This window comes from Plectropomus leopardus, chromosome 8, assembly GCF_008729295.1.
Source record: "Plectropomus leopardus isolate mb chromosome 8, YSFRI_Pleo_2.0, whole genome shotgun sequence".
Taxonomy (NCBI): Eukaryota; Metazoa; Chordata; class Actinopteri; order Perciformes; family Serranidae; genus Plectropomus; species Plectropomus leopardus.
The window spans coordinates 35,956,732-35,982,403 of NC_056470.1; the positions used below are offsets into that span (position 1 = coordinate 35,956,732).

At 35.2% G+C, this 25,672-nt stretch overlaps 1 protein-coding gene and 1 long non-coding RNA gene across 2 annotated transcripts in view; one reads left to right on the forward strand and one right to left on the reverse strand.

Annotated features, from left to right (window-relative positions):
- Positions 1 to 13,862, forward strand: part of LOC121946644 (sodium- and chloride-dependent creatine transporter 1-like) — a 54,578-nt gene extending 40,716 nt beyond the window's left edge. Inside the window, exons 6-8 of the mRNA XM_042491312.1 lie at positions 9,986 to 10,127; positions 11,187 to 11,357; positions 12,766 to 13,862. Coding sequence (XP_042347246.1) covers positions 9,986 to 10,127; positions 11,187 to 11,357; positions 12,766 to 12,900 — 448 coding nt within the window. The 3' untranslated portion in view covers positions 12,901 to 13,862. The remainder of the gene's footprint in view (positions 1 to 9,985; positions 10,128 to 11,186; positions 11,358 to 12,765) is intronic.
- A 773-nt stretch (positions 13,863 to 14,635) lies between these two features.
- LOC121947519 lies at positions 14,636 to 20,029 on the reverse strand. Its single transcript, XR_006106081.1, has 2 exons — positions 19,163 to 20,029; positions 14,636 to 15,392 (listed from the first exon to the last, which is right to left on the reverse strand). It is a non-coding gene; the product is annotated as an uncharacterized LOC121947519 (long non-coding RNA).
- Positions 20,030 to 25,672: the final 5,643 nt, after the last annotated feature.

Below are 25,672 nucleotides of genomic sequence, written 5' to 3' on the forward strand. Positions count from 1 at the left end.
AAGGATTTTTGGTTTTTTTTTTTCAAGGTTGTAAATTATTTATTTAGAATTATTTTATTGTAAAATTATTTTAAAATAAAAAAAAGTAAAAAAAATAAATGATATTTTATTTGTAAATTAATCTTTTCTAAGAATTAGGGGGGCCCCCTATTTCAAAACACGGTTTAGTATTTTATAAAAAAGAAAATTTTTTTGAGGAAATGAAATTTTGATTAAAAAAATTTATTATAATATTATGAGCGGGCGGATTTTTATAGTTTTATTTTATTAAAATTTTTGTTGTGCCAAACCAGAATTATTGGGGTTTAATCACGTCATTTTACATTAGTCAACCAACACCAAATCGGTCTTTTTTTTTTTTTAATTTTTGCTTTCCTACTTTTTAAAAAAGATGTCATTTTGGTTTGTAAAAATAAAAAAAAATTTTTCTGTTGAAAATAAAAAAAATTGACGGTTGTGGGGGGTGGGGGTTGGGTTTTTTTTTAGTTTTGTGGTAATTTTTATTTTTAATTTTTTGGGAATAGGATATGTAAAATTTTAGAGGGTATTTGTTTTTTGTTTTGCGGGTGTTTTTTTTTTTTTTGGATTTTTTTTTCTTTTTTAATTTTTTTTTTTGGTACTTAAAAAAGTGGGGGTTTTTTTTTAAGTTTAGTTTCATAAATTTTCCTGGGGTGAGGGGGTGAAGGTTATTTTGTTTTTGGTTGGTTAGTACACTAGTCTTATAATTATTTTTTAAAGAGGGCATTATTGACGATGTTTATTTTTTTTTTCTTTTTTTTTTTTGAAGCCGATTTTTCAGAAGAGGTGTTAACCGAATTTACATTCCACATGGAGTCATTTTTTATATTTGTCTGCCCAAGCACGCTGTGATGGGATTTATTTTCTTGTTTTTCTTCCGACTTTTTCGAATATTATCATTCACAGAAACAAAGTTTAAACAAGATGAAATGTGTTAAAAAAGGGGTTATTTTATAATTTTTTTTTTTTTTTCAATGGCAGAAAAGGCATCTATTAATTAAGGGTCGTTGGGGGGGAGAAAGGATGGGTTTATAGAAAAGGGAATTTTATTATTTAAAAAAAATTCCGGATAGTAAAAATTCCATTTTTTTTTATTAAAAAAAAATTAAACGCGCCAAAAAAAAAAAAGGGCGTTGGGATTGGGACAACCCAAAGGGGGGGGTGGGGTTGTTTTTCGGGGGGCGGGTGGGGTAAGGTGCGGAGGGTTTTTTTTTTTTTAATTTTTTTTTTTTTATTTTTTTTATTAATTAGGGGGCCCCCCCACCCCCCCCCAATATGAAATTTTCTTTGTTGTTTGTATTTGGGGGGCAAAATTTAAAATAAAGATGGGTTTAATTGGGCGGGAATTTTAATACGGGGCGGGCGGGGTGGGGAGATGGGGGGGGGGGGTGGGAGTGTTGGTGTGGGGGTTGGGCCAAATGGAGTAAAAAAAAAAAACGGTTTGGTCAGGGCCCCAAAAAGAATTAATAAATTATCAAATCAAAATTTTTTGTATATTTTTTTTTATCTTTTTGGGTAAGGGGTGGTTGGTGTGTTGGTTTTTAATAATGTGTGTTAGGGTTGGTGCTTTTATTGGGTTGTTTTGAGTTTTTTTTTTTATTTTTTTAAAGTTTTGATTTGGGTGGTAATTTTTATGTTTAAGCTAATTTTGAAGAATTATTTAATAATATAATTATATTGTTGTTATCAATTTTCATTTTTTTTAAAAATTGCTCATAAATTTTTTTCCTTTTTGGGGGGCCTGATTTAATATTTTCGACGTTTGAGGGTTTAATTTTATTCTAATAGTTTGGTTAGAATGGAAGGGTGTAATTTAAGTTTTTGGGATATAGTATTTATATGTATAGCGGATTTTGGATTTTTATTATAATTTATTAATTTAAGTAAATTATGCTTTGTATTATAAATTTCTAATTAAATTAATCCCAATTTAAAACAAAATAGTTTTACAATTAAATTAAAAAAAAATCTTTTTGTGTGTCTTTTTTTTTTGTTATTACTTAATTTAGCTTTTTTTTTAAAGGCTGTTTATTTTAATAATTAGAATTTTTCTTAAATTTTTGTTTTTTATTTTTTATTATTTCACGTTTTTTAATTTTTTTTGATTTAATTTTTTGTTTTTTTTTTATTTTTTTTTTTTTTTTTTTTTTTTAAATTTTATTTTTTTTTTTTTTTTTTTTTTTTTTTTTATTTTTTTTTTAATTTTTATTTTTTTTTTTTTTTTTTTTGTTTTTTTTTTTTTTGTCTGTTGCAAACTTAATAAAAATTTTGACAAAAACGAATTTTTATTTTAAGCTGTAAAAATTTTTGGTTTTTTTAATTTATTTATATTTTAAAAAAAAATTTTTTTTCTTTTTTTTAGATTTATACGTTTTTAAAACAAATTTTAAAATTCCATTGTGCAAACAGAAAAATTAAATTTATTTTTTTAGCGTTTATTAAAATTCTACAATTTTTTTTGTTTTTTTTTAATTTTTTTTTTCTTTTTTTTAATTTAATTTATTTTGCACTATTTTTTTTTTTTTTTGCTTTTTTTTCCCATTTTTGAAGGGTAGAAAAAATGTTAAAAAAAATTCATTTTTTATTCATAATTATTTTGCTATTTAAAAATTAATTTTATATTTTTATTGCACATGTTTTAACAGGGTTTTAATCCAAATGCTCTACATTTATACTTAATCAAAAAAATTCGTATTAAAACTTTTAAAAGAAAACTAAACATTAAAAAAAATTTTTTAACTAATTGTTAAAAACTAGGGCATCGTTGAAAAATGTAATTTATATTCACACATAATGCATAAATGTAGCATATTTGAGTACCACAAAAATTTGACTTTTTTTTTTGCTTTTTTTTTAATTGTACTTTTTTAATAAAAAAAAAAATTTTGTTTAATTTTGCACTTGAACTAGAAAAATATAAAAAAGGTTTTAGGTTTTCATTTTATGATGTAAAAACTGGACTCAAAATCGAAAATTTCTAATCCTAAAACCTCAAACTGAGAAATGGTTGCAAACAGGATGATTCCTCAAGTCATTTTCCGAAAAACAAATCAGTATCGGTGTTTCTTCTGTAACTTGACTAAACTAAAAATTCTTTTTTATTCTTAATTTTTTAAATTTACTTATTTTTCAAGACGCCAAACATGTACAACACTATATGAATACATTATTAAAAGCGCCGCAAGTTTTTCTGAATAAAAATATATTTAAGGCATGAGGTTTTTTTTCCCGGACCTGCAGTTGAAATATTTTTTTTTTAAAAAAAGAAAAAATGCCAAAGTTAAAAAAATTAGTTGGCGTATAAAGTTATATTTGGTTCAAAAATTTCTTAAAAGTTAATATTAGTTATTTTTATTTTGTGTCTTAAACGGCGTGATTTTTAGATTTTGAAAAATGTTTGCCTAAAGCGGTGACCCGAGAGGAATTTCTTATTTGAAATGCTGGGATATTTTAACTTTGACCTACAAAAATTAAATTATTATTTTTTTCTTGGTGGACGTGGAAATAATGACTGGCAATGCTACGGAGTTAAAAAAGGCGCATTCCACAGTAAAATAAAGCTGCCTTTCAAAATAAACAAAAATTTATTTTTGCATAAAAAAATCACACATAAAATGAAATTTCATTCTACCAAACCCTTACACTACAAAAGTCCTAAAACTTGGGTTCAGAGCAGCCCGTACGCTAATGCCCAAAATTAAAAAAAAAGAAAAAACAAAGTCAATAAAAATGGATTATTCATGTCCAAAAAAAGGCGGCAAGAAATTCCACAAACATCAAAATTCAGAAAAAATAAATATTTTTAATGATCTTAAAGAAACCAGGAGGCGTCCCATTAAAAAAAAAACGGATGATAAAAATTTACCCCTTTAATCTGTATTAAGCCCATCGGTCGTAAAAAATCTGGTTGTTCGACCAAACGACGCACCCAAAAGTAAAAAACATTTTTTTGGACCCAAATCTGTTTATTTATAACCCAACGGTGTGATGATGGAGAAATCAAGAAATTATACTTCTCCAATTAGCGCTCTGTGGACCCCACTCTGGGAATAGTCCGAGACCTATGGTCCAAGCATATAATTAATAAAAACTTTGGTGGGGTGTCACAAATTGGTTTGAAAACGCTGTTCAGTTTTCAAGTAACCAAGCTGACGGGAGAGGAAGAACGCCTGCCTGTAAACTAGCCGAGGACAGGAGATTTTCATTTTCCGAAAGGAGGTCTTTTTCTTAGTCCACCAGCCTCACAAACATCGGGGGGAGCAGATAGATTAAAAAGAGAAATTATATTTAATGACGCATATAATTACCTAAACTGATTATTTAAAGTTTATAATGGCCGGTTGATATTAAAAGGAAATTGCTAATATTTTTGGTCGATAATTAGATGCAGAAGATATTGGTCCAGAGTATAATCATTTGGGGGTTTATTTTGTCGTACATTTCGTCCTTGTTATAGTTGATTTTTTGATGATAATTTTAAGTGGAATTGCTGTTAGTTTTCTAGAATTTTGGGGGTTAAAAAGTTTTTTATTGTTAAAAACCAGAAAAAATGAAATTTCATTATTTGAAGCTCTGGTTGTAAAGGTTAGGAAGAGGCCCCTTTTTTTATTTCCCTAAGTTTGTGTCTTAGTGCAGACATTCACAACCCTTTGTTTTTTTTTTTAACGTTTTAGTCTGAAAACACAGTTCTTCAAGTCATGGATCTTTTTTACTTGAAAAACCGTGGTAACCCCATAGAAAAAAAGGCGAGGATAGAAACTTATAAACTGAAAAAAAAGATTGTGAAAAAAAAATCAGACGTGCCACTCGCTCAAAGAGAATCCTAAAGTCCAGCAGAGTGAACGATTTTTTGCTCACTGCATATTAGAGAGAGGTTAAAAATTTTAAACATCGGGCTCAGGCAGCAAGCAAAAATTGGATTTATTTAAAACTGTTTGAAAAAACTGGGTGATTTTTTTTTTTTTTTAAAATTTGCACAATGAAAATGACGTTAATCTCTTAAGATATTTCACGCAATTTTTTGTATTTATATGCTGGGCAACAACTATTAACCTCGTCTTCCAAAATGAAGTGCATCAGCGCAATGCCCCAGGGAGCGTACGTACATATAATAATCTTAAAGAAAAAAATTCTTCCAGAACCACCACCGGATAGATTGGAAACATGAAGTTTTTCTAAAAAAAGTCATAAAAAATATTTTCAAAGCTTCCTGAATAAAAACTTACAATAATGTGTAAAATGAAATAACCAGTGATTTTTCATTGCCTAGAGTGGAAGATTAGGCAGAGCAGCATGGAAAAAGCTTAAAAAAAAATAAAAAATTCCCTTCGTCTTCAGCTGCAAGCCAACCAGACTGAAGTGGCTTTTCCACATCCGTTTTGTGAAAAGTTAGGCCTCAAAAAAAATCTTTTGGTAAAAAAAAATTTATAAGAAGCAAAACAGTCCAATATAATGCCAAAAGCTTGAATTTGAAAACGGTCCTGACCATAGAGAGGGCGCTGTGCTGGAAATGTTTTGCCTTCAGCAAGGAGCTGTGTGGAATCGCTCCGTGAAATGGTTAACGACATCCTCGTAGCACAAACTTTGATCTTGATTTTGCACAGTGGAAAAAAAAGAAAAAAACGCAGGGTGATCAGAGAAAAAACGCCAATTAAAAGAAAGTAGCGTAAAAATGAAAAGACAAAACCACATCACCAAAAAGTAAGTCAGGTTTTAAACAAGTTATTTGTGAAATATTTATTTAGTTCTTTTTTTTTATTTTTTTGCTGCTTGCCCTCCCACAATTGTTAACCTATGGTAGACTGTTAATGTTTGGAAGATCTGGACTTTCAAAGACTTAAATCCAGATAATGGGAAGCTGTAAATGGAGATGTGGAGCTGGAGGAGAAAATGGTAAAGGAATCCATATCACTTTTTGCAATTTTTTTATTTTTTCTTTTTTTTTTTTTGACGTTTTTCAAAAACTCAAAAAGGCAAAAAACTTTTTTTTTTCTTTTGGGTGGGACTTGCGAGTGCTGACTATGGGGAGTCCTTTTTTTGAGATGCACAAGTACGTGGAACAAAACTGCATATTTTTCTTTTTAATATGTTCCTGTCTGTATGAGATCCTGGAGCACATTTTTTGATCTGAGCTCTCAGAGCCATCGGAGGGGTGGAGTTTGCTTGGTCCATTGCGGCACAGGTGATCACCATCTTTGCAGGTTATAAACGGCAGGAAAGGGAGATTACTTGAATAAAGTGATTGAGTTGCCTGTCGAGGACTTGGAGTCGTCTTGGTTGTCTGCAAAGAGGAACCGGAAACGACGGCTTTGTTGAGCTGGACCTTAACGATAACAATGACATCATGTTAGGTTCTTTGAGAACTGAAAGCCTGTTGACATATTGGTGGAGATAAGTTTAGAGTCGTAGAGTTTTCCTTGCAGAAAATCAGTGTTCAGATTCAGACCTCATAAGTTTAATTTTCTTAAAATAGAGTGCTGCAGGATCGATCCTAGGGATAGCAAAGGATTTTGACCCACCCTAACGATGAGTGGCTAGTTCTAATTGCCTTTTTTGGTTGGATTTATTAGATTTAGGCAAAGGCTAGTGGGAATAGTTTGGTTAGAGTAACCAAAATCACCTTTTTTAAAACAATCTAAAGGCAATCCAACCAGATGGGGGTGAAAGTAACACTTAATGGGAGTGTTGAAAATGGCAAACTTATTTTTGGTTTTAGGACTCATTACTGGGATTTACCTATTTTCTCTGATCCAGGGATGTGGTAACTTGATTCCTGTGACTTGAACTCCAGTCAGACCAATTTGCAGTTTTAATGAACTTAAGGTTTTTTCACGTTGACAAAAGCAAAACGGAAAACAAACAAAATTCCTCCCTTAAAATTTGACTTGGCGCACCATTGACTTGTAACCTCACTTGGACTCAAGTCTTTTGACTTGAAATGCTTGATACTTTTCCCAATCTATCTACAAAATTTTAGTACGTTTTTGGGCCAAATTTCAGTATTATTGAAGTTTTTTAAGATTAAGGTCAGTCGCAGTTGTTTTTTAACAAACCTAATTACCCAAAATTTTTAAGATACAAAAGTAAAAAATGAAACAAAAAGAAAACTTTTTTGAAATTAGTGGTTTTTTTATTTTTTTTTCTTTTGACTTGAAAATACTGCATACTTTTCCCCAGTCCCCAAATGAAAGAGTATGTTTGGGCACTATTTTTTTTGCTGTTGTTTTTTTGTTTTAACTTTGTTTAATAAATGCATGCAAATGTAAATAGCAATCATGATATTTTTGTAAATTTCATTGGGTTTATATATTTTTTCTCTGTTGTAAAAATGGATTTACATTTTAGTGAAGAGCACCATTGTGACATTGTTTAGGACTCAAAACTCAACTTGAGACTTGCCTGTCTTGATTCGGAGGGACTTGACTGCACAGACTAAAATGTCACTTTGTAGATTTGGCATTATTGCGTAAATTAGTAATTTGCGGTAAACAAACATTTACGGTACTGAAACATTTTTAAGATGTGTAAAAAGCTTCAAAATTCCACAGTTGGGTATTTACTATACGAGGAATTTTATATAGTAAAACAAGTTTGAAAAATCACTTAATGAGAACTTATTTCAGTCAGGATATTGTAACCAAAAAAACATGTTTTAAATAATAACCTTAGTGATTTGATACTAACTGCAAAAATGCAAATTCATTTCTGGGTTTTAGGAAATTATTCCTAAGCACCACGCTTTTTATAATTAATGAGTCATTTGGTTTGTAAAATACTTGCCAAGTTTTTCCCTAAAAATGAAGATGATGTCTTCAAGTAACTTTTTTAAGTTTTAAAAACCTAAAAAAAGTCTTTATTTTCAGTTTTTCTGCCATAAAAATAAGAAAAAAAATCAGCCACCCATATTTGACATTTAAAAAAGTATAAAACTTAAATTTTTTTTGCTTGAATAATGCTTAATCGAAAAAAGCCACCTCACTAAAAAAAAAATTGTTTGTCCACAATAATAAAAAAAAAGTTGTTTCAGGCAATCAAAAGAAACACCTAAATCTTCAATTTTAAAAATTTTAACAGTAAAGATTCAACACAAAACAGTTACAAAAAAAAACCTTCAAAAGGTTTTAAAGTGTTGCAAAGCTGTTTGCATTCAGCTGCATAAGAATTTAGTTGTGTAGCTAAAAAAATATCTGTATTTAAATATATATTTTTTTTGACATGTAAAATTTGCCTAGGATAAAAAAAAAAACAAAAAAAAAAATAAAAAAAAAGACAAATGTCCACTGGAATCTGACTTTGTCTGAAACTGTTTCAAGTCTCGTTGTCATCTAAAAATGTGGACCAAAAGCATTTGAAGATATCTTTGTATCTTTATCTCCAAGAATGGTGAAATTCTAAAAATGAAATTGCTGTTAAAAACATAAGTGGCTGAATAAGTCATTTTTGGCCAAAATACCCCATATTTTTCAACATAGATGTGGGTGAAAACATATTTTTCCTGCCTTGAATGTACTTTTTTTTTCTATGTTGTGAATTAAAGTGTCTTTAAAACTCAATACATACAAAAACTCCCTGTCAAGAACACAGCACTTTTAATATGTTCAGTGCAATTCAAAATTCACTGCAATATTTGCATATTTGCTGATGTTCTTCAAAAAACGTGATGTCCAGTGTAAAAAAATATATTTCTTTTAAAAGAATTTTAATGTGAAATTGAGTTGTTAAAGTTGTATCTTTCTTATTAAAAAGTTGTTGTTTTTTTTAAATCCATCACCATGTTAAATAAATGATTTAACTTTGTTTTAACCCTTGGGGACTGTTTGGTGCAATAAATAAATTTTTAAAAAAAAATCATACCTTTTTTTTTCATCTAAAACCGTGGCTTCATGACAAAAACCTGCCATTCAAAGGGTTAATATTCTGAAAATTCATGAAAATTTGATATTTATGATTAGGACTGTGTTGGTTTAAAAATAAACCAATGAAAAAAAAAAAAAAATAAATTAATATGTCATGTTTTGTAAGCTAGTATTTTTGTGCATTTTGTGTGCAGAGTGATACGAGTGTGTGTATACAATGGTTAACCTAAAATCTAATTTGTTTCATGAATGATATAAAATCAGCTTTTTCAACAATTCTCATTTTCCAGCAAACAGTAACTCATTTTTTAAATTTCATGACAGACATTTCTAGAACTTCATAAAAAATAAAAAAGGCAGGAAATATTTTTTGACTGCAACAGATGAAAAATCACATTTTTAGGACTTAATTACTGGCATTAATGTCTTCATTAAGAGGGTCAAAGATCAACCAGATAGTGATTTTAATTTGAATAAACTGAATTTTTGTATTCTTGTAAAAAACAAGCACTCAGATCATTAAGTAAAGTAAATCTCGCCACATAAACTTAATTAAAAGTATTTCGTTTAAAATCCTTTAAAAAGTAAAAGTAAAAAGAGATTTATATTATAGAATAAAAAAGTACCTGTCCCTGCTGTGACTAATATAAAATATGTGCTCGAAAGGCAATAGTACTTATCCACAGAACTTGAGTAAATATACTTTAAAAAAATTCAAATATATTAATTTTTGTGTTTGTTTTAAAGGACATATTCCCAAAATTCCCAAAAAGGACTTGGTGTCTATTGAAGTCTGCAGTATGCGTCTTAATGATTTTTTCTTTCCCCCACAGCTTATATTAATAATAATTAACTATAAACTAACACTGAACATTTAAACAATTCCAAAAAAGGTAGTTTTGATTGTGTCATGTTAGAGTTTTATGTCACACATAGCATTATGGTTTGCCAAAAAAAGACATAGTATGGTATGTCCAAAAAACACAAAAAAATAGCTACAAGTCATTTTAAGGACATTTTTGTAATATGAATATATATTTTTCCATTAATATTAACAGATTAATATTAACAGTGACGGTTGTGTGTCAGTGATATTAATCGTCTCACTGCAGAATTTTTCCTCGTTTCTTACTGATCGACTTCTTCGTTGCAGGTGCTGACCGCTTCATGGATGACATCGCTCGTATGATTGGCTACCGGCCTTTCCCCTGGATGAAGTGGTGCTGGTCCTTCATCACGCCGTGTGTCTGCATGGTGAGACTCAACAACATCCTGCCGAAAAAAACAACACCACATTAACCCTTTGAAACCTCGAGCAACATCGGTTTTCTCTCCCACTTCCAGACACTTTTCATCAGTATTTAAACTTAAACCCCAAAAACTGTAGAATTAAAAATATCTTTTTTTTAAAAGCTGGGAAAAAATATCTTTGGAAGACAGAAAAAAGTATTTTGAAAGTTTTCTTTGGAAAAAAAATCATAGTGTAGTTATCAAAAAAATGTACAAAATAGCAGAATTAAAAACAAAATGTGTAGTAAAAAAAGAAAAATATATATCTCGACAAATTTCAAAGTCATATTATAGTGTCTTTTTTAATTTATGGAAAAACTTTTTTTTTTTTTAGATATTTAAAATGTTAAAGAATCAGTATATTGTCTTGTATATTTCTTGTCACATTTTCCAGATCATTTCCTTGTTTCTTTTATAAAACTTTTTTTTATTGTTCATTTTTCAGGTAATTTACTTGTGGTTTTTACTAATTTCTTGCAAAATATTTTGCCCTTTCAGCTAGTGTTGCTCACTACCTTTTTGCTGTGTTTTTGAAGGAAATCAGGTGAATTTGCAAAGGTTTCAAAGGCTTAGTTAACCCTTGAAAACCTGAGCAACTTGGCTTGAATTCTTTTAAAAATAGAGTAAATGTTACAAAAACCAAAAGTGAATATTTACACACACAAAAAAACACATAACAGAAAATAGACAATCTGAAATAATAATAATGAATATACAGTATATACATTTTTCTGTACTTTAATTTTAAATAATTCTAATAATTATTAATATATTTTTCTGGACATTTTCCCCTTTCTTTAGGATCTTTTTTTTAAAGCTTATTTTAAGGTAATTTTTTGTCACCTTTTATTAATTTCTTGCAATTTGCAGGACATTTCATGCCAAGCTGCTGATGAAAGAAATCAAACCACTGTGCTCAGGTTTCAGAGGTTGAACCGCTTGTGAAACCTTCGGCTGGGAATAACATTTACTCACCAAAACCGTGCTGTTTTGTGCCGCATGTCCGCGTCCTCTCCTCTGCAGGGCATCTTCCTGTTCCACCTGGTGAACTACAAGCCGCTGAACTACAACAACGTGTACGTGTACCCGTGGTGGGGCGAGGTGATTGGCTGGTGCCTGGCTCTGTCCTCCATGCTCTGCATCCCCGTCAGCCTCCTCTACAAACTGTTCAGAGCCAAGGGGACGTTCAGAGAGGTCAGCACTCACGCTGAAACAAAAAACAGTCGTGTTATGAGATTAACTGTTCAGTTTTCTCGTTCAACTTGTAATGTTAGTACTTTTACTAAAGTAACATTGTGAATGCAGGACTTTTACTTTCTACACTTTGATGTTCATGCTTTCATTGAAAAACACCACAGTATAAAATGAGTATAAAATGTCAAAAAATTGGCTGAAAAAGTTGTAAAAAAAAAAAAAGTTATATACTCAAAAACTTCAAACATCCTACTATAGTTTGTCCAAAAAGAAATCACAGTAAAGTACATGAAAAAATATCATAGCATTGTTTGTTAAAAAACGGTATCATGGTTTACCAAAAAGAGTATTTAAAAAAAAAAAAGTATAAAAGACTCTTAAAAGCTCCTGAGGTTCAGATTTTGGGGGATTTAGTGACGTCTGGCAGTGAGGATTGCAAAATCCTTTCTAAAACCAGCCAATTCAAACTGCTAAAAACACTGAATAAAGACGATTCACACTAAAGAAATCAGAGTTTTTCCAACAGAGGGGCTGATTACTACGTTTCCAACGTGAAAACATGAGCGTCTCTGTCTGACAGTGGTGTTATTTTGTCCGTTCTGGGACCCCGTAGGACATGGCGGTGCAACGTGGCGATCTACGTAGATAAGGACCTGCTCCTCTGCGGATATAAGCGACTTATTCTAAAATAACCAAAACACGGCCATTCTGATTTTGTCACCACGCCAGTAATAGCCACGGCCGGAGGTGTTTTATTTGTAGGTTGTCTCTCCGTATGTGATATCTTAGCAAAATCTTGAATTTCTTGTCGAATTTCAACTTTGGCACAAATGTTCACTCAACACTCAATGATGAACTGATTAGATTTTGGTAATCATAAAACAAAGTCAAAGGTCACTGTGACCTTATCTTTCTTTTTCTTGTGGACATGAGGGAATTTGGCCAACTTTGACACAAACGTATGCTTGGACTTAATGTGAACTCATTAGATTTTGGTGGTCATTGACTTTGTCCGTCTTATTCTATTCATTAGCGTGTTATGTCAAAAGCACCTCAAAGGGCTTTCTTCCAATTTGGCGCAAACGTCCACTTGAACTCAGCGATGAACTGATTAGATTTTGGTAATCATAGGACAAAGGCTGAGGTCACCGTGACCTCACCTGTCTCATTCTTGTTAATGTGTTATCTCAAAAACTCCCTGAGAGAATTTCTTCAAATTTGGCACAAACGTCCACTCGGACTTTAGAATGAACTGATTAGATTTTGGTGGTCAGAGGTCACTTCTTAACACCAGAGAAAAGACTCATTATACTCTGAGTTTCTTTCAATAAATCTCTGTAAATCCTCCACTCTGGAGCTTTAGAGCAGGCAGATGTCACCTGTTAACGTTTCCTGCTGTGTGTTGCAGCGCTGGGCTCACCTGACGAGCCCGGTGTGGGGGGCCCATCACCTGGAGTACATGGCCCCGGACATCAAGTCCCTGAGTTCGCTGTCCCCTGGCACCGACGACAACAAGGTCATCATCTTCGAAAGCGTCATGTAGGCCGATCACAGCGCTCCGTCTCCATCCATCCCGACGACAGGACGGCCCACACCTTCAGATTCACCTCCACCTGCACCTCAGAGCGACCCGTCGGCTCCCTCCTGGATTATCTGATCGACCTCGGATTCATTGGATCCTCCAAACGTCTCCAAAGCTACGAGAGTTTTCACAAAAAGAGAATCAAAGACTGAAGCAGCTCCTCCAGGAGGGTTTTTCTAATCCCAGCAGATGAAATTTGAGATTAAAACCAGCAAATCACTGTAAAGGGCTTCGACTCTTCTGGCTCTTAAAATGTAAATATTATAAATATAATAAATATTATGAAAAATTATGAAATTTTTTCACAAACTCTGGAGGAGCTGAAGAACGTCGGAGGGATTTTCACTGTGTTCGAAAAACGAAGCGCTGCTGAAAGCCGAGCTTCCTCCCTGCTGCACGAAGAGCGTCTCGTCGTGGTGCGTGGGAAGGACGTGCAGACACACACCTGAGAGACGGCTGTCACACACACACACACACACACACACACACACACACGCACGCTCACACACACACACATACGGCCTCATTACTTCATCATACCAACATGTGACATAAACACAGAGAGCTTGAGTCTAAAGTTTAGAGGAAAATTGAAACTTTCTGAATCTTTCGTGTGTGTGTGTGTGTGTGTGTGTGTGTGTGTGTGTATGATGGCTGTTTAATAAGACAGAGTTGTAGACAAACAGACTGACTGAACCCCAGAAAACCCCTGGAGGTCGTTTTGATCGTAACAGGACTGAGAATCTTAGAGGTCGTTGTTCTCTTCAGTCGGTGGTGAGAAAAGACGCGCCGTCGCCGCCACTCGTGACGGAGACAAGTTTGTCGAGACACTCGGAGAAGAAAAGGTCTTAATGTCAGTGTGTCTGTTTTTTTGCAAATTTTCTGTTTTTCTGCTTTTTTCATCTTTTTCTCACCACACGACAGCCAGACTGAAGTGGAAAAAAAGGCTCGTGTTACGAATCAAAAGACAAAAATAACTAAATATTATATATATAATTAACCCTGTGAAACCTGGAGCGACATCACTTTTATTGTGCTGCTTTCAGATACTTTTCACAAGTATTTAAACCTTTGAGCTTTGAGAATAAAAACAGGAAAAAAAGACAACTTGGGAAGAAATGTTTCACGAATTGATAGAAGCTGAAGGAAAATGTCGGGAAAAAGAAAAAAGAGGCAAATTGTTATTTGTGATTATAAATAAAATAGATTTGACCGGATGTGTAGCAGAACAAAAAAAATGTAAGCACTTTTTTCTTTGTATAAATTTGAAGCAATTTTCTTGAACTTTTTGCTAATTTCTTGCTAATTTTGGGGTCATTTCTTCTCGTGATGCTCAGGTTTCACAGGGTTAAGAAGCTGAATAATTTTGGACAAAAACAGCAGTTTAAAGATTTAAAGACGTTTTACAGAAAAATTATTTCTGATCAATAAACGGTGAAAAGAACTGCCTGATTAATGGTTACATGAAAAATCTCCATATTAGAACTCGAATCTGAAGCTGGAGTAACGTGAGCAGACAGCTGACCCCGAGTCAGTTTGTCCAGAATAAAAACAAAACTTTGGATCTGACCTTTAACCCCGTCCTGTTCAGTATTCGACCTCCTCCCGCGTGAGAATCAGGTCAAAGGTCGGGCTTCGTTCTGCCCCCCCCGGCCGCCGGGGTCGACTGAAGTGCCAAACGGAGCGGGACTGATCCCAGACCAGCTCCGGGCTGCCGTCCCGTTCACTCGTCTTCTTCTTCTCTGCCTCGTCTCATCCGTTCGTCTCCGACGCTGAAGTCCTCCCACCGAACGTCCCGCTCTCCTCAGCAGCTGACCGACTCATCGCTCAGAAAAACACATATTTAAAACTTTAAAGACCCTTTTTGACCAAAAATTACAACAACAAAAAAATCTCCCTGAAGCTGCAAAACCATTTTGAGCTTTCTAACTAAATTAACTCCTAAATTACCAACAGGTGCTGATGAGCGATCATTTATCTGTTTTACCACAAGGTGGCGACTCTGCAGCAAACTCTTGATGATTATTTGATATTTCAACTTTGCAGTCGGTGGTGAAAGCAAATGAATCCGTCTATACATTATGACATGTATCTATGACATTTTTAAAATTTTGAATCAAAATGAAAATAATCGTCTGCTGCAGCTCTAGTCGGCACCGTGTTGATTAGCAGCCCAAGAAACGGCCGATTTTAACGTTAGAAGAAGAAGAACCTTTTCTTAAATTTTTTTACCTGCAGTTGGCTGGCGGGGAGATGAGAGCCGGAGGACTCAGCCTGATGCCAAGCGTTGCCTTACGTCGTTGTTGTCTTAACTCTCGAGCCCGTAACGGCCGCCGAGCCGAACGCAGGGTCGGCGGGACGTCCTGCGTACGGCTCCGCGTCTCATCCCACCAATCAGCAGTCTGCGGGGGCGTGTCTACAGCTCTGTCTCCTAGCAACCACTCAGCATCAACCTGGAAAACAAATCGATCCGAATGTAAAATAGAAAATAAGTTTTGCACATTGTTGTAAAACAATGTCGCTCGCACTTTTGGAAAGAATGGCGTTAGAAAAAGTGTTTTGTTTTTCATATTGTAAAATGAATCAGAGATTTATTTTGTGGAGGCTTTTATTTTGCTGATACAAACAGTTGGACAGATATATATTGAATATGCGTTATCTATATTTGATGCAGTAACGCGCTGACGACGATGATTTTTGGCTGTTTGTTCACGTTTGAGTCGGCGAGCGACTAAGCGACGCTGCGTGCGACAAACCAACGAGCTTCAGGCTACCTCACTTCTCATCAAGACGTTCAAAATAAAATGCATTCAGCTTTTTATGCAAATGTCAGCGGCGTCCAGCAGGAGAGGATTCTGGGAAGCGTTTCAGGAAACGTGTCCCTCCTCGGCCTGCTTCATGTCGCAGCTTTAAAGGCTCTTCAGCACAATCAGAATATAATAATCTGAAAATCTGACGCTGATGCAGATTTAAGCTTTAAATAAAAAACTGGCGTCCACTTTCTTTAAAAAAATTCAGTCTTTTTGATTTTTTTGGTCTGAAAAGTGTCACAGTTTTGTGGCGGATTAAATTTAAAATGTCTGATTGAGTCGTGTATTTGTGCTGCGAGGCCTTTAAATGTGTCCAAACGTGAACAAGCAGCGAGAGGCTTTTATTTTGGCGGGTTTGCTGCGATGCAGTGATGTTGATGCTTCCTGTGTCTCCGAACACCACGAAAGGGAATTTTATTTTATTTTTTTCTTTTTGAATATCTAATTTTTAAAGTGCTCAAGCGTTTGAAGAGTTTTAGTTTTTAGATGATTTTGTTTTACTGAATTTTGTCCTCAGACCCCCCACGGCTCACACTCACATCATCATTATCATTATTAATATTATTACAATTATTATTGTTGTTATTATTATTATTATTATTTTATAGCAGAAAGAAAAATATGATCAGTCTGTCTCAATGAAAAGAATTTATTTTTAACAGAAAAAATAACATAAATTTATGTTTGAACATGAAGATAATGTTTTAAAGGCTGAAAAACTGCCGACTATGATTTATAAAAATCAGAAGTTTGTTAGTTTGTGATGAGACGGAGAATAAACCACCTGATCAGTATGCAGTAAAACAGCTACCTCAGTCAAAACAAACTACATATCCCAGCAGTCACTGGGAGCTTCCAGACAACCAGTAAAAATGAGACACTACCAAATATGGAGTCTCTGTAGCCAATCAGCTTAGTCCACCAAAGTAAACAATTGATTCAATTCAAACAAAAAAAAAAGAAAAGTGAAATAAAAACTCTCAGCATGAATCCTGTTTCTCAGCCAATCAGAGCCCTCGCTGGCTCGTTAAAGACTCATAACGAAGACAGAGACCAGCCAATCACATCGTCCAACATCACAAATAATTAACGCAAATTCATCCAACAATTGTATTTAATTAGTGAAAAAAAAACAATCTAAAAACATATATCGCAATGTTTTAGCAATAAGATATTTTACAGTGTGAAAAATTTAAATTGATTAAAAATGATACATCAATAAAATACGTAAGATAGTAAAAAGAATATGAAATTATCCAGAAGTGTGTGGAAATTAAACCCAGATTTATTTGCATGTTATATGTTATGTCACAGTATTTTTAAGCTGATGAGTTTAAAAAAGTTTAAAACACAAAAACACTAATGATGTGAAAGTATTTTTTTTCCTTTTAAATAAATCATTTTATAGCATCTTAATTATTTTAAATATATTTTTTTAAATAGATCTGAACTTTTTGGACTGAAAACTTCAGTTTAAATAATCACTTAAAATGAAGAACTAAAGGTTTGACAGTTTATTAAGTAAAAAAAAAAAAGCTTAGCACTAATTAAAAGCTTAATTAGTGATTATTGATCAGAAGTTGCGAGCGGCTGCTGATTGGCTGGTCCGATGACATCACAAGGGAGTGGATTTAAAGCGACGGCGCACAGATTTTATTACTGGCGATTAAATGTAGCGAGATTAGCGATCAGATGTTTTAATGATAATAATTCACTAATAAAACTAACTGGGGCAGTTTTTTTTATTTAAAAAAAAATTAAAATCAAATTAATATTTTCAACTCTTTTATTTTCCAAAGTTTTATTGATACTGTTTTTAAATGTCTAATCTGTGGATGGAGTCTGGTGGGTCCGAGCGGGAGAATAAATCAAATCTGCAGCCATTTAAGACAAAAGAAAATATATATATAAAAAAATTACAAATTTTGAAAAATGAAAAAAAAAAAAAGAAAATGTACATTTATAAAAATCTGATGTTTCATGTCATTTTGTCTTTGTGCTCTTCTGCCAAAACACACAAAAAACCCAACTTGTTATTGTGACAGAATCTTTGATCCAAACCGTCCGAAACCACCTGAAACCGTTCGAATCCGCCGCACGCAGACAGGAAATGATCTTTAATGACCAAACTAAAAGAGCACGTTGTTCACGCTGCAGCTGCAGACACAAACGAACGGATGACGATGTTTTTAAAGGGGCGGACTGATGTTGGATTTTGATTCTAAAATTTAATATCAGATAATTAAAAACATATACTAATATATAGAAATGTAGTCATCTATTTTAAAGTTTTACTTTATTTGGATGTGTGGCAAGAAAAAATATATATTTTTAATCCTTAAAGGTAGATCGCGCAATATTTTCCTATTTTGATATTATTTTAGTATTGGGATTCTCCAAAAATTTGCCAATAACTTCTATAAAAGGGCATAATTAAATCCTAAATTATCATAATCCTAATTTTCAGGGTTCTATCGCCTGATGTGGCAAATAACATACTATTATTAAAAAAAAAACAAAACAGACTTTTGTGAAAAAAAATTATGAAAAAAGGCATTTTAAAAAAAACAATTGCAAAGTAAACATGCAATTTAACAATAATTTGAAATAATTTTGTATATTATGACTTCTTAGTTTCACAACAGAAAATGTTATCTTGATGAATTTGTTAAAGTTACTAATTACATTTTTCATTAGTTATTTCTGTGTCCAAACATTAAATCTTAATAATGTAAATCTTTCTGATAGTTTAAAAGAAAAAGTGCAACAATATCTTAAGATGACAATCTAAAATTTAATAAAGTCCTTTTGTGTTTCTCCACTCAGACTTTTAACCCGACTGAGATTTCAGACGACATTTAGAGCGAGAAAATTTTAAATAAATGTTAAATAAATGAAAAACAATGAGAATAAAACATTTATTTTGGTGGAAAAGTAAATATTTCCTCTGGTTTTGGGGAGCTGATGGCAACATTTATGACCTCAGTGTTTCTATAATCCTGCCCACGACCTCAAATATCATTAAATTATAACCAAAACGAGTCTAAAGAATCCGTCCATCAGGTTTTGATCATCGATTCTGTCCAACAACAGCGTCCGCCGGTTTCCGTCAGAGAGCTTCCTGCTGTTCAGACAGCTTTTTTAATTAGAATTTTAATTTCAGCTTCATTTTACTGTAGATTTTTCTCTTATTTTTTGGATTTTTTAAAAATATCATAAATGATTTTATAGCCAAAAAACATTTGCCAAAGTGTTTTTAACATCCAAAAATGAAATTAAAAAATGAATACAGAAGATTAAAGGGAATTTTTTTTTATTATCTTCTTTTTCTGGACAGTTTAGTTTTTACGATGTTATTGCTGGTGCTCCTGAAAAACGAAATCTTTAATCATGGTGTTGAATAACTTTCTTACCTTTGAGTTTTTTGGGAAGCTGAGGTCGGCTCATTGGAGCCAGCAGGAGGCGCTCTCCTCCGATGGGAACTCCCGTCCTTCGAGTTCGGGCTGGAAACGCCGCCGGAAAAGCGAACAACGGGACTGAAAAAAAATAAAAAGAACAAAAACATCAAACAACATAACATGTTAAACAACTCGTTCATGTTAAGTGATAAAATGAAAAATGAGCTTACAGTAAATTAAAAACTGTCACTGACTTACGGTTAGTGTCCCTCAGAGCATCATGGGAAATGTGGTTGGCCCACAGATTTATTTCTTCTTACATTTTTTCAAGAAGTTAAAACTTGAGGAATTTATTTTAAATTTTAAATCAACTATTTTTCATTACACCTGATTTTTATCGTTTTATTTTTTAAAATTTGTTTTATTTTATTTTATTTTATGTCTTTATTTCTGTTTCAAGCTTCCCGTAAAACAAAGTCTCGTTTTCGACCTGAAGATGTTTTTTTTGGCGTTTGTGTTTCCAGCCCAAACTCATCCGTCCCGGCGGCGTTGTGTAACGTGTCTGTTGTGACTTCCTGTGAACCTTCAGTCTTCCATTCATAACCGTATTTTAATCGATGGATTTAAGGTGATTAAAGTAGCTTCATTAATGAGTAGCTGTGTACTAATGACACTCGGGGCTCCACGTTAACGAGTCACCAGCCAATAAAAAAAAAACAAACAAAACTTGTCGACGATGTAACGTTAGCTTCGAGCCCTGATGATGTCACTGTGTGTCATCGACCTCTGACCCCTGAGAGGGTCTCCATGCTGTCAGTCACTGTGATCACTGTGCTCATCCACCGACCGAAAACAGCAATAAAACTAACGTCATGACAAACAGCTGATCCGTCTCCATGGTTACTGGCTTTGTTTGTAAACTCACTGTGATGTTTTTTCTCTTGTTATGAAACATGTTTACCAAAACACTAAGGTTTAGAAAAACAAATCTCACACTTATTATTTCATTATTTTAAGACAGTTTTTTGACATTTTCTGGAGATTTTGGCTTTAAAGTTGGAGTTCTTCAATACATTAACGCTTCAGTGTTTTTTTTCGCCATATAAAAAAAATAAAAGAAACTTGAGGTTTTCGTCGTTTGTGAACGTTGCGATAAAAGACGAGAGACAAAAGTTTCCACCTGGAATCAAAGCGAAATGTCGCGGCTCGTCTGTTCAGCTTCCAGGAAACCGAAAAAAACAAAACCCGCTGCTTCATCCTGAGGAGAGGAAATCAGTCTGAGCGTCTTTCCAAAATAAAACCACCACAATATTCTCTGTAAATCTCTGAAACAGTCTCAACTTCCAGGAAGCAGCAGACAGAAATACCGAGGCGCTCGGCTCGCCGCTGAAAGCTGATCTGCGGCGCTGCGGAGGCCGAGCGGCTCAAACCGGTTTTCTAAAAGCACACAAGCGTTCAGACCGACAGCTGCCGGAGGAGGTGAAGGTGGGACGCTAAGTTTAGACAAGAGACGCACAGACGGGGGGACACGAGACGAGGAACACACGGAGCAACCATTCAGATCCCTCGCTGCAGTAAAAATACTCGGCTGCAGTAAAAGTATTTAAGTTTAAACAGTAAAAAGAAGTTAACCTTTGGTTTCTTTCCAAAACATTGGAAGGAAATGAGCAACCTATGAAGAAATGACCCAAAAATAGCAAGAAATCGGAAGAAGTACAAGAAATTACCTGAAAATGTGGAAAATGTGTTTAAAAAATTTACAATAATTCTGTGACAAAATTTTAAATATGTAATGATTAAAAAAAAACTTTTCTTTTTTCCCCCAGACATTTTTCTCTAGCTTTTAAAATTGTCTCATTTTTTTAAATCTAATAATTTCTTGCAATTTATTGAACATTTCCATCCAAGTTGCTCGCTGCCTTTTTCCAGTGTTTTTGGGAGAAACTGCATCATTTTGCTCAGGGGTCAAAGGTTAAAATACTTCTGAACTGCATCTGAAATCTGCACAAGAGAAGCGGCGCGGCTGCAGGTTTCCAGATGATATAAAAGTTTGAATTCATATATTTTAGTAGTTCATCAGAAGCTGTCTGTGAGCGTTTGTGGTTGTAACTTCAGATAATGAAATTATTTTGGAATTAAAAGGCTTTTCATTTAAAAGGAGAACAAATCTTAAAAGCAGGTGTGTCATCTTAAAAATTAAAAAGTTTCGGCCATTTTCTCCTCTTTAAAATATTTTTGGTGGTATTTTAAAGAAAAAAAAGTGATTTTAAAGAGAGATTTTTTTGCTTTTTTTTCTTAATTTTAATTTATTATAATATAATATAATTGATTATTTTTCTTTGAAATTTTCAGTGATTTTTTAAGAAAAAAATTGTTGACTTCAGTTGTTCTTCAGGGTTTTTTTTGTTTGACTTTAAAAATTATCATTTTTTTAATTTTTTTTTTTTATCTTTTAAAAGATTATTTTGGGGCTTTTTTTGCCTTTATTCCACAGGACAGGTGAAGCATGAAAGAGGGACAGAGAGGGACGACATGCAGCAAAGGGCCGAGGCCGGAATCGAACCCGTGACACAGCCTCTGTACATTAGTCCATTAGTTAGTGCATAAAGAGTGTTTTATTTGTTTCATTTATAAAGACTGATTTGATTTTCCTTAAAAATTCTGGCATGTTTTTGTTTTTTTTCTTAAAAGCCTCTCAAACCTGCGCCTGCCGCTTTAAAAGGTTTAAAGTCAAAATCACAAAAATATTTATATATAATTTTTAACATTAATCACAGCCAAATAAAAACAAATAAAATAATTCACTGATTCATTTTAAGTTTTAATAATAATTTCCGTAAATTCTCCAAAACAAAAACAATATCTAGCTTTCCAAAACTTTTCCAGGCTGGAAAAAATGCTATTGGCAAATTCCATGACTTTTCCTTGTTTTTCATGACCGTGTGAAGCCCCGAGGTGAAAATCTGTGAAGCATCACTACGTTTTTTTTTTGTGTGTGTATTAGTGCACGTTAATCACCCGCATAAATAAACAGGAAGCAGATACCTGTAGACAGGAAGCAGATACCTGTAGACAGGAAGCAGATACCTGTAGACAGGAAGCAGACAGGAAACAGATACCTGCAGACAGGAAGCAGACAGGAAACAGATACCTGCAGACAGGAAGCAGACAGGAAACAGATACCTGCAGACAGGAAGCAGACAGGAAACAGATACCTGCAGACAGGAAGCAGACAGGAAACAGATACCTGCAGACAGGAAGCAGACAGGAAACAGATACCTGCAGACAGGAAGCAGACAGGAAACAGATACCTGCAGACAGGAAGCAGACAGGAAACAGATACCTGCAGACAGGAAGCAGACAGGAAACAGATACCTGCAGACAGGAAGCAGACAGGAAACAGATACCTGCAGACAGGAAGCAGACAGGAAACAGATACCTGCAGACAGGAAGCAGACAGGAAACAGATACCTGCAGACAGGAAGCAGACAGGAAACAGATACCTGCAGACAGGAAGCAGACAGGAAACAGATACCTGCAGACAGGAAGCAGACAGGAAACAGATACCTGCAGACAGGAAGCAGACAGGAAACAGATACCTGCAGACAGGAAGCAGACAGGAAACAGATACCTGCAGACAGGAAGCAGACAGGAAACAGATACCTGCAGACAGGAAGCAGACAGGAAACAGATACCTGCAGACAGGAAGCAGACAGGAAACAGATACCTGCAGACAGGAAGCAGACAGGAAACAGATACCTGCAGACAGGAAGCAGACAGGAAACAGATACCTGCAGACAGGAAGCAGACAGGAAACAGATACCTGCAGACAGGAAGCAGACAGGAAACAGATACCTGCAGACAGGAAGCAGACAGGAAACAGATACCTGCAGACAGGAAGCAGACAGGAAACAGATACCTGCAGACAGGAAGCAGACAGGAAACAGATACCTGCAGACAGGAAGCAGACAGGAAACAGATACCTGCAGACAGGAAGCAGACAGGAAACAGATACCTGCAGACAGGAAGCAGACAGGAAACAGATACCTGCAGACAGGAAGCAGACAGGAAACAGATACCTGCAGACAGGAAGCAGACAGGAAACAGATACCTGCAGACAGGAAGCAGACAGGAAACAGATACCTGCAGACAGGAAGCAGACAGGAAACAGATACCTGCAGACAGGAAGCAGACAGGAAACAGATACCTGCAGACAGGAAGCAGACAGGAAACAGATACCTGCAGACAGGAAGCAGACAGGAAACAGATACCTGCAGACAGGAAGCAGACAGGAAACAGATACCTGCAGACAGGAAGCAGACAGGAAACAGATACCTGCAGACAGGAAGCAGACAGGAAACAGATACCTGCAGACAGGAAGCAGACAGGAAACAGATACCTGCAGACAGGAAGCAGACAGGAAACAGATACCTGCAGACAGGAAGCAGACAGGAAACAGATACCTGCAGACAGGAAGCAGACAGGAAACAGATACCTGCAGACAGGAAGCAGACAGGAAACAGATACCTGCAGACAGGAAGCAGACAGGAAACAGATACCTGCAGACAGGAAGCAGACAGGAAACAGATACCTGCAGACAGGAAGCAGACAGGAAACAGATACCTGCAGACAGGAAGCAGACAGGAAACAGATACCTGCAGACAGGAAGCAGACAGGAAACAGATACCTGCAGACAGGAAGCAGACAGGAAACAGATACCTGCAGACAGGAAGCAGACAGGAAACAGATACCTGCAGACAGGAAGCAGACAGGAAACAGATACCTGCAGACAGGAAGCAGACAGGAAACAGATACCTGCAGACAGGAAGCAGACAGGAAACAGATACCTGCAGACAGGAAGCAGACAGGAAACAGATACCTGCAGACAGGAAGCAGACAGGAAACAGATACCTGCAGACAGGAAGCAGACAGGAAACAGATACCTGCAGACAGGAAGCAGACAGGAAACAGATACCTGCAGACAGGAAGCAGACAGGAAACAGATACCTGCAGACAGGAAGCAGACAGGAAACAGATACCTGCAGACAGGAAGCAGACAGGAAACAGATACCTGCAGACAGGAAGCAGACAGGAAACAGATACCTGCAGACAGGAAGCAGACAGGAAACAGATACCTGCAGACAGGAAGCAGACAGGAAACAGATACCTGCAGACAGGAAGCAGACAGGAAACAGATACCTGCAGACAGGAAGCAGACAGGAAACAGATACCTGCAGACAGGAAGCAGACAGGAAACAGATACCTGCAGACAGGAAGCAGACAGGAAACAGATACCTGCAGACAGGAAGCAGACAGGAAACAGATACCTGCAGACAGGAAGCAGACAGGAAACAGATACCTGCAGACAGGAAGCAGACAGGAAACAGATACCTGCAGACAGGAAGCAGACAGGAAACAGATACCTGCAGACAGGAAGCAGACAGGAAACAGATACCTGCAGACAGGAAGCAGACAGGAAACAGATACCTGCAGACAGGAAGCAGACAGGAAACAGATACCTGCAGACAGGAAGCAGACAGGAAACAGATACCTGCAGACAGGAAGCAGACAGGAAACAGATACCTGCAGACAGGAAGCAGACAGGAAACAGATACCTGCAGACAGGAAGCAGACAGGAAACAGATACCTGCAGACAGGAAACAGATACCTACAGAGAGGAAGCAGACAGGAAACAGATACCTGCAGACAGGAAACAGATACCTGCAGACAGGAAACAGATACCTACAGGGAGGATGCAGACAGGAAACAGATACCTGCAGACAGGAAACAGATACCTGCAGACAGGAAACAGATACCTGCAGGCCGTGTGAGGCTCCTTTGGCGGTTTATTTCAGCTCAGTGAGTCCAGATTACAGTTCACGTCTGCACAGCGCCCTCTACAGTCCAACACATCCGTAACCACAAACAATACATAGGTGAGAAAAAAAAGAAACAGAGGAAAACTTCTCTTTTCTGCTCAAACAAACAAGTTTAAATACAGAAATATTATCGTGACGTTTGACTCAGCAGCCGTGATCACGTGATGGAAGCATTAAACAATGATGAAAACCTGCAGTCAGCATCGCAGTGTCGCAGAAATCATCAATCAAATCATAAAGAAAAAACATCAAAGTGTAATTCAACAGTTTCATCGTGCTGACGGGAATTCGACAAAATCAGATGTAAACAAAAATAGTAATAATAAAAACGTAGTGAGAGCTGAGTGGACTCAACTGTTCATCCAGACGAGCAGCTGAGTCACCAAGAAACAAAATTTTTCTCTCTGAACACAAAGAAATCTGAAATATGGCCATCAGTTAAAAGTAAAAAAACAGCCAATCACAGCACAGAAAACCCGTCCCATGCTGAAGAGATTTTCAAAATAAAGGCAGCTGGTGTGAAGCTTGTGCGCGGCCTCAGCATGATTTGTGTTTTTGTATTTCTGCGTTTCTTCATTAGAGCAGATCAGCACGCAGCTGAGTTTGTCCTTCAACAGAAACTGCATCACATGCGCCGTGTTTTTAA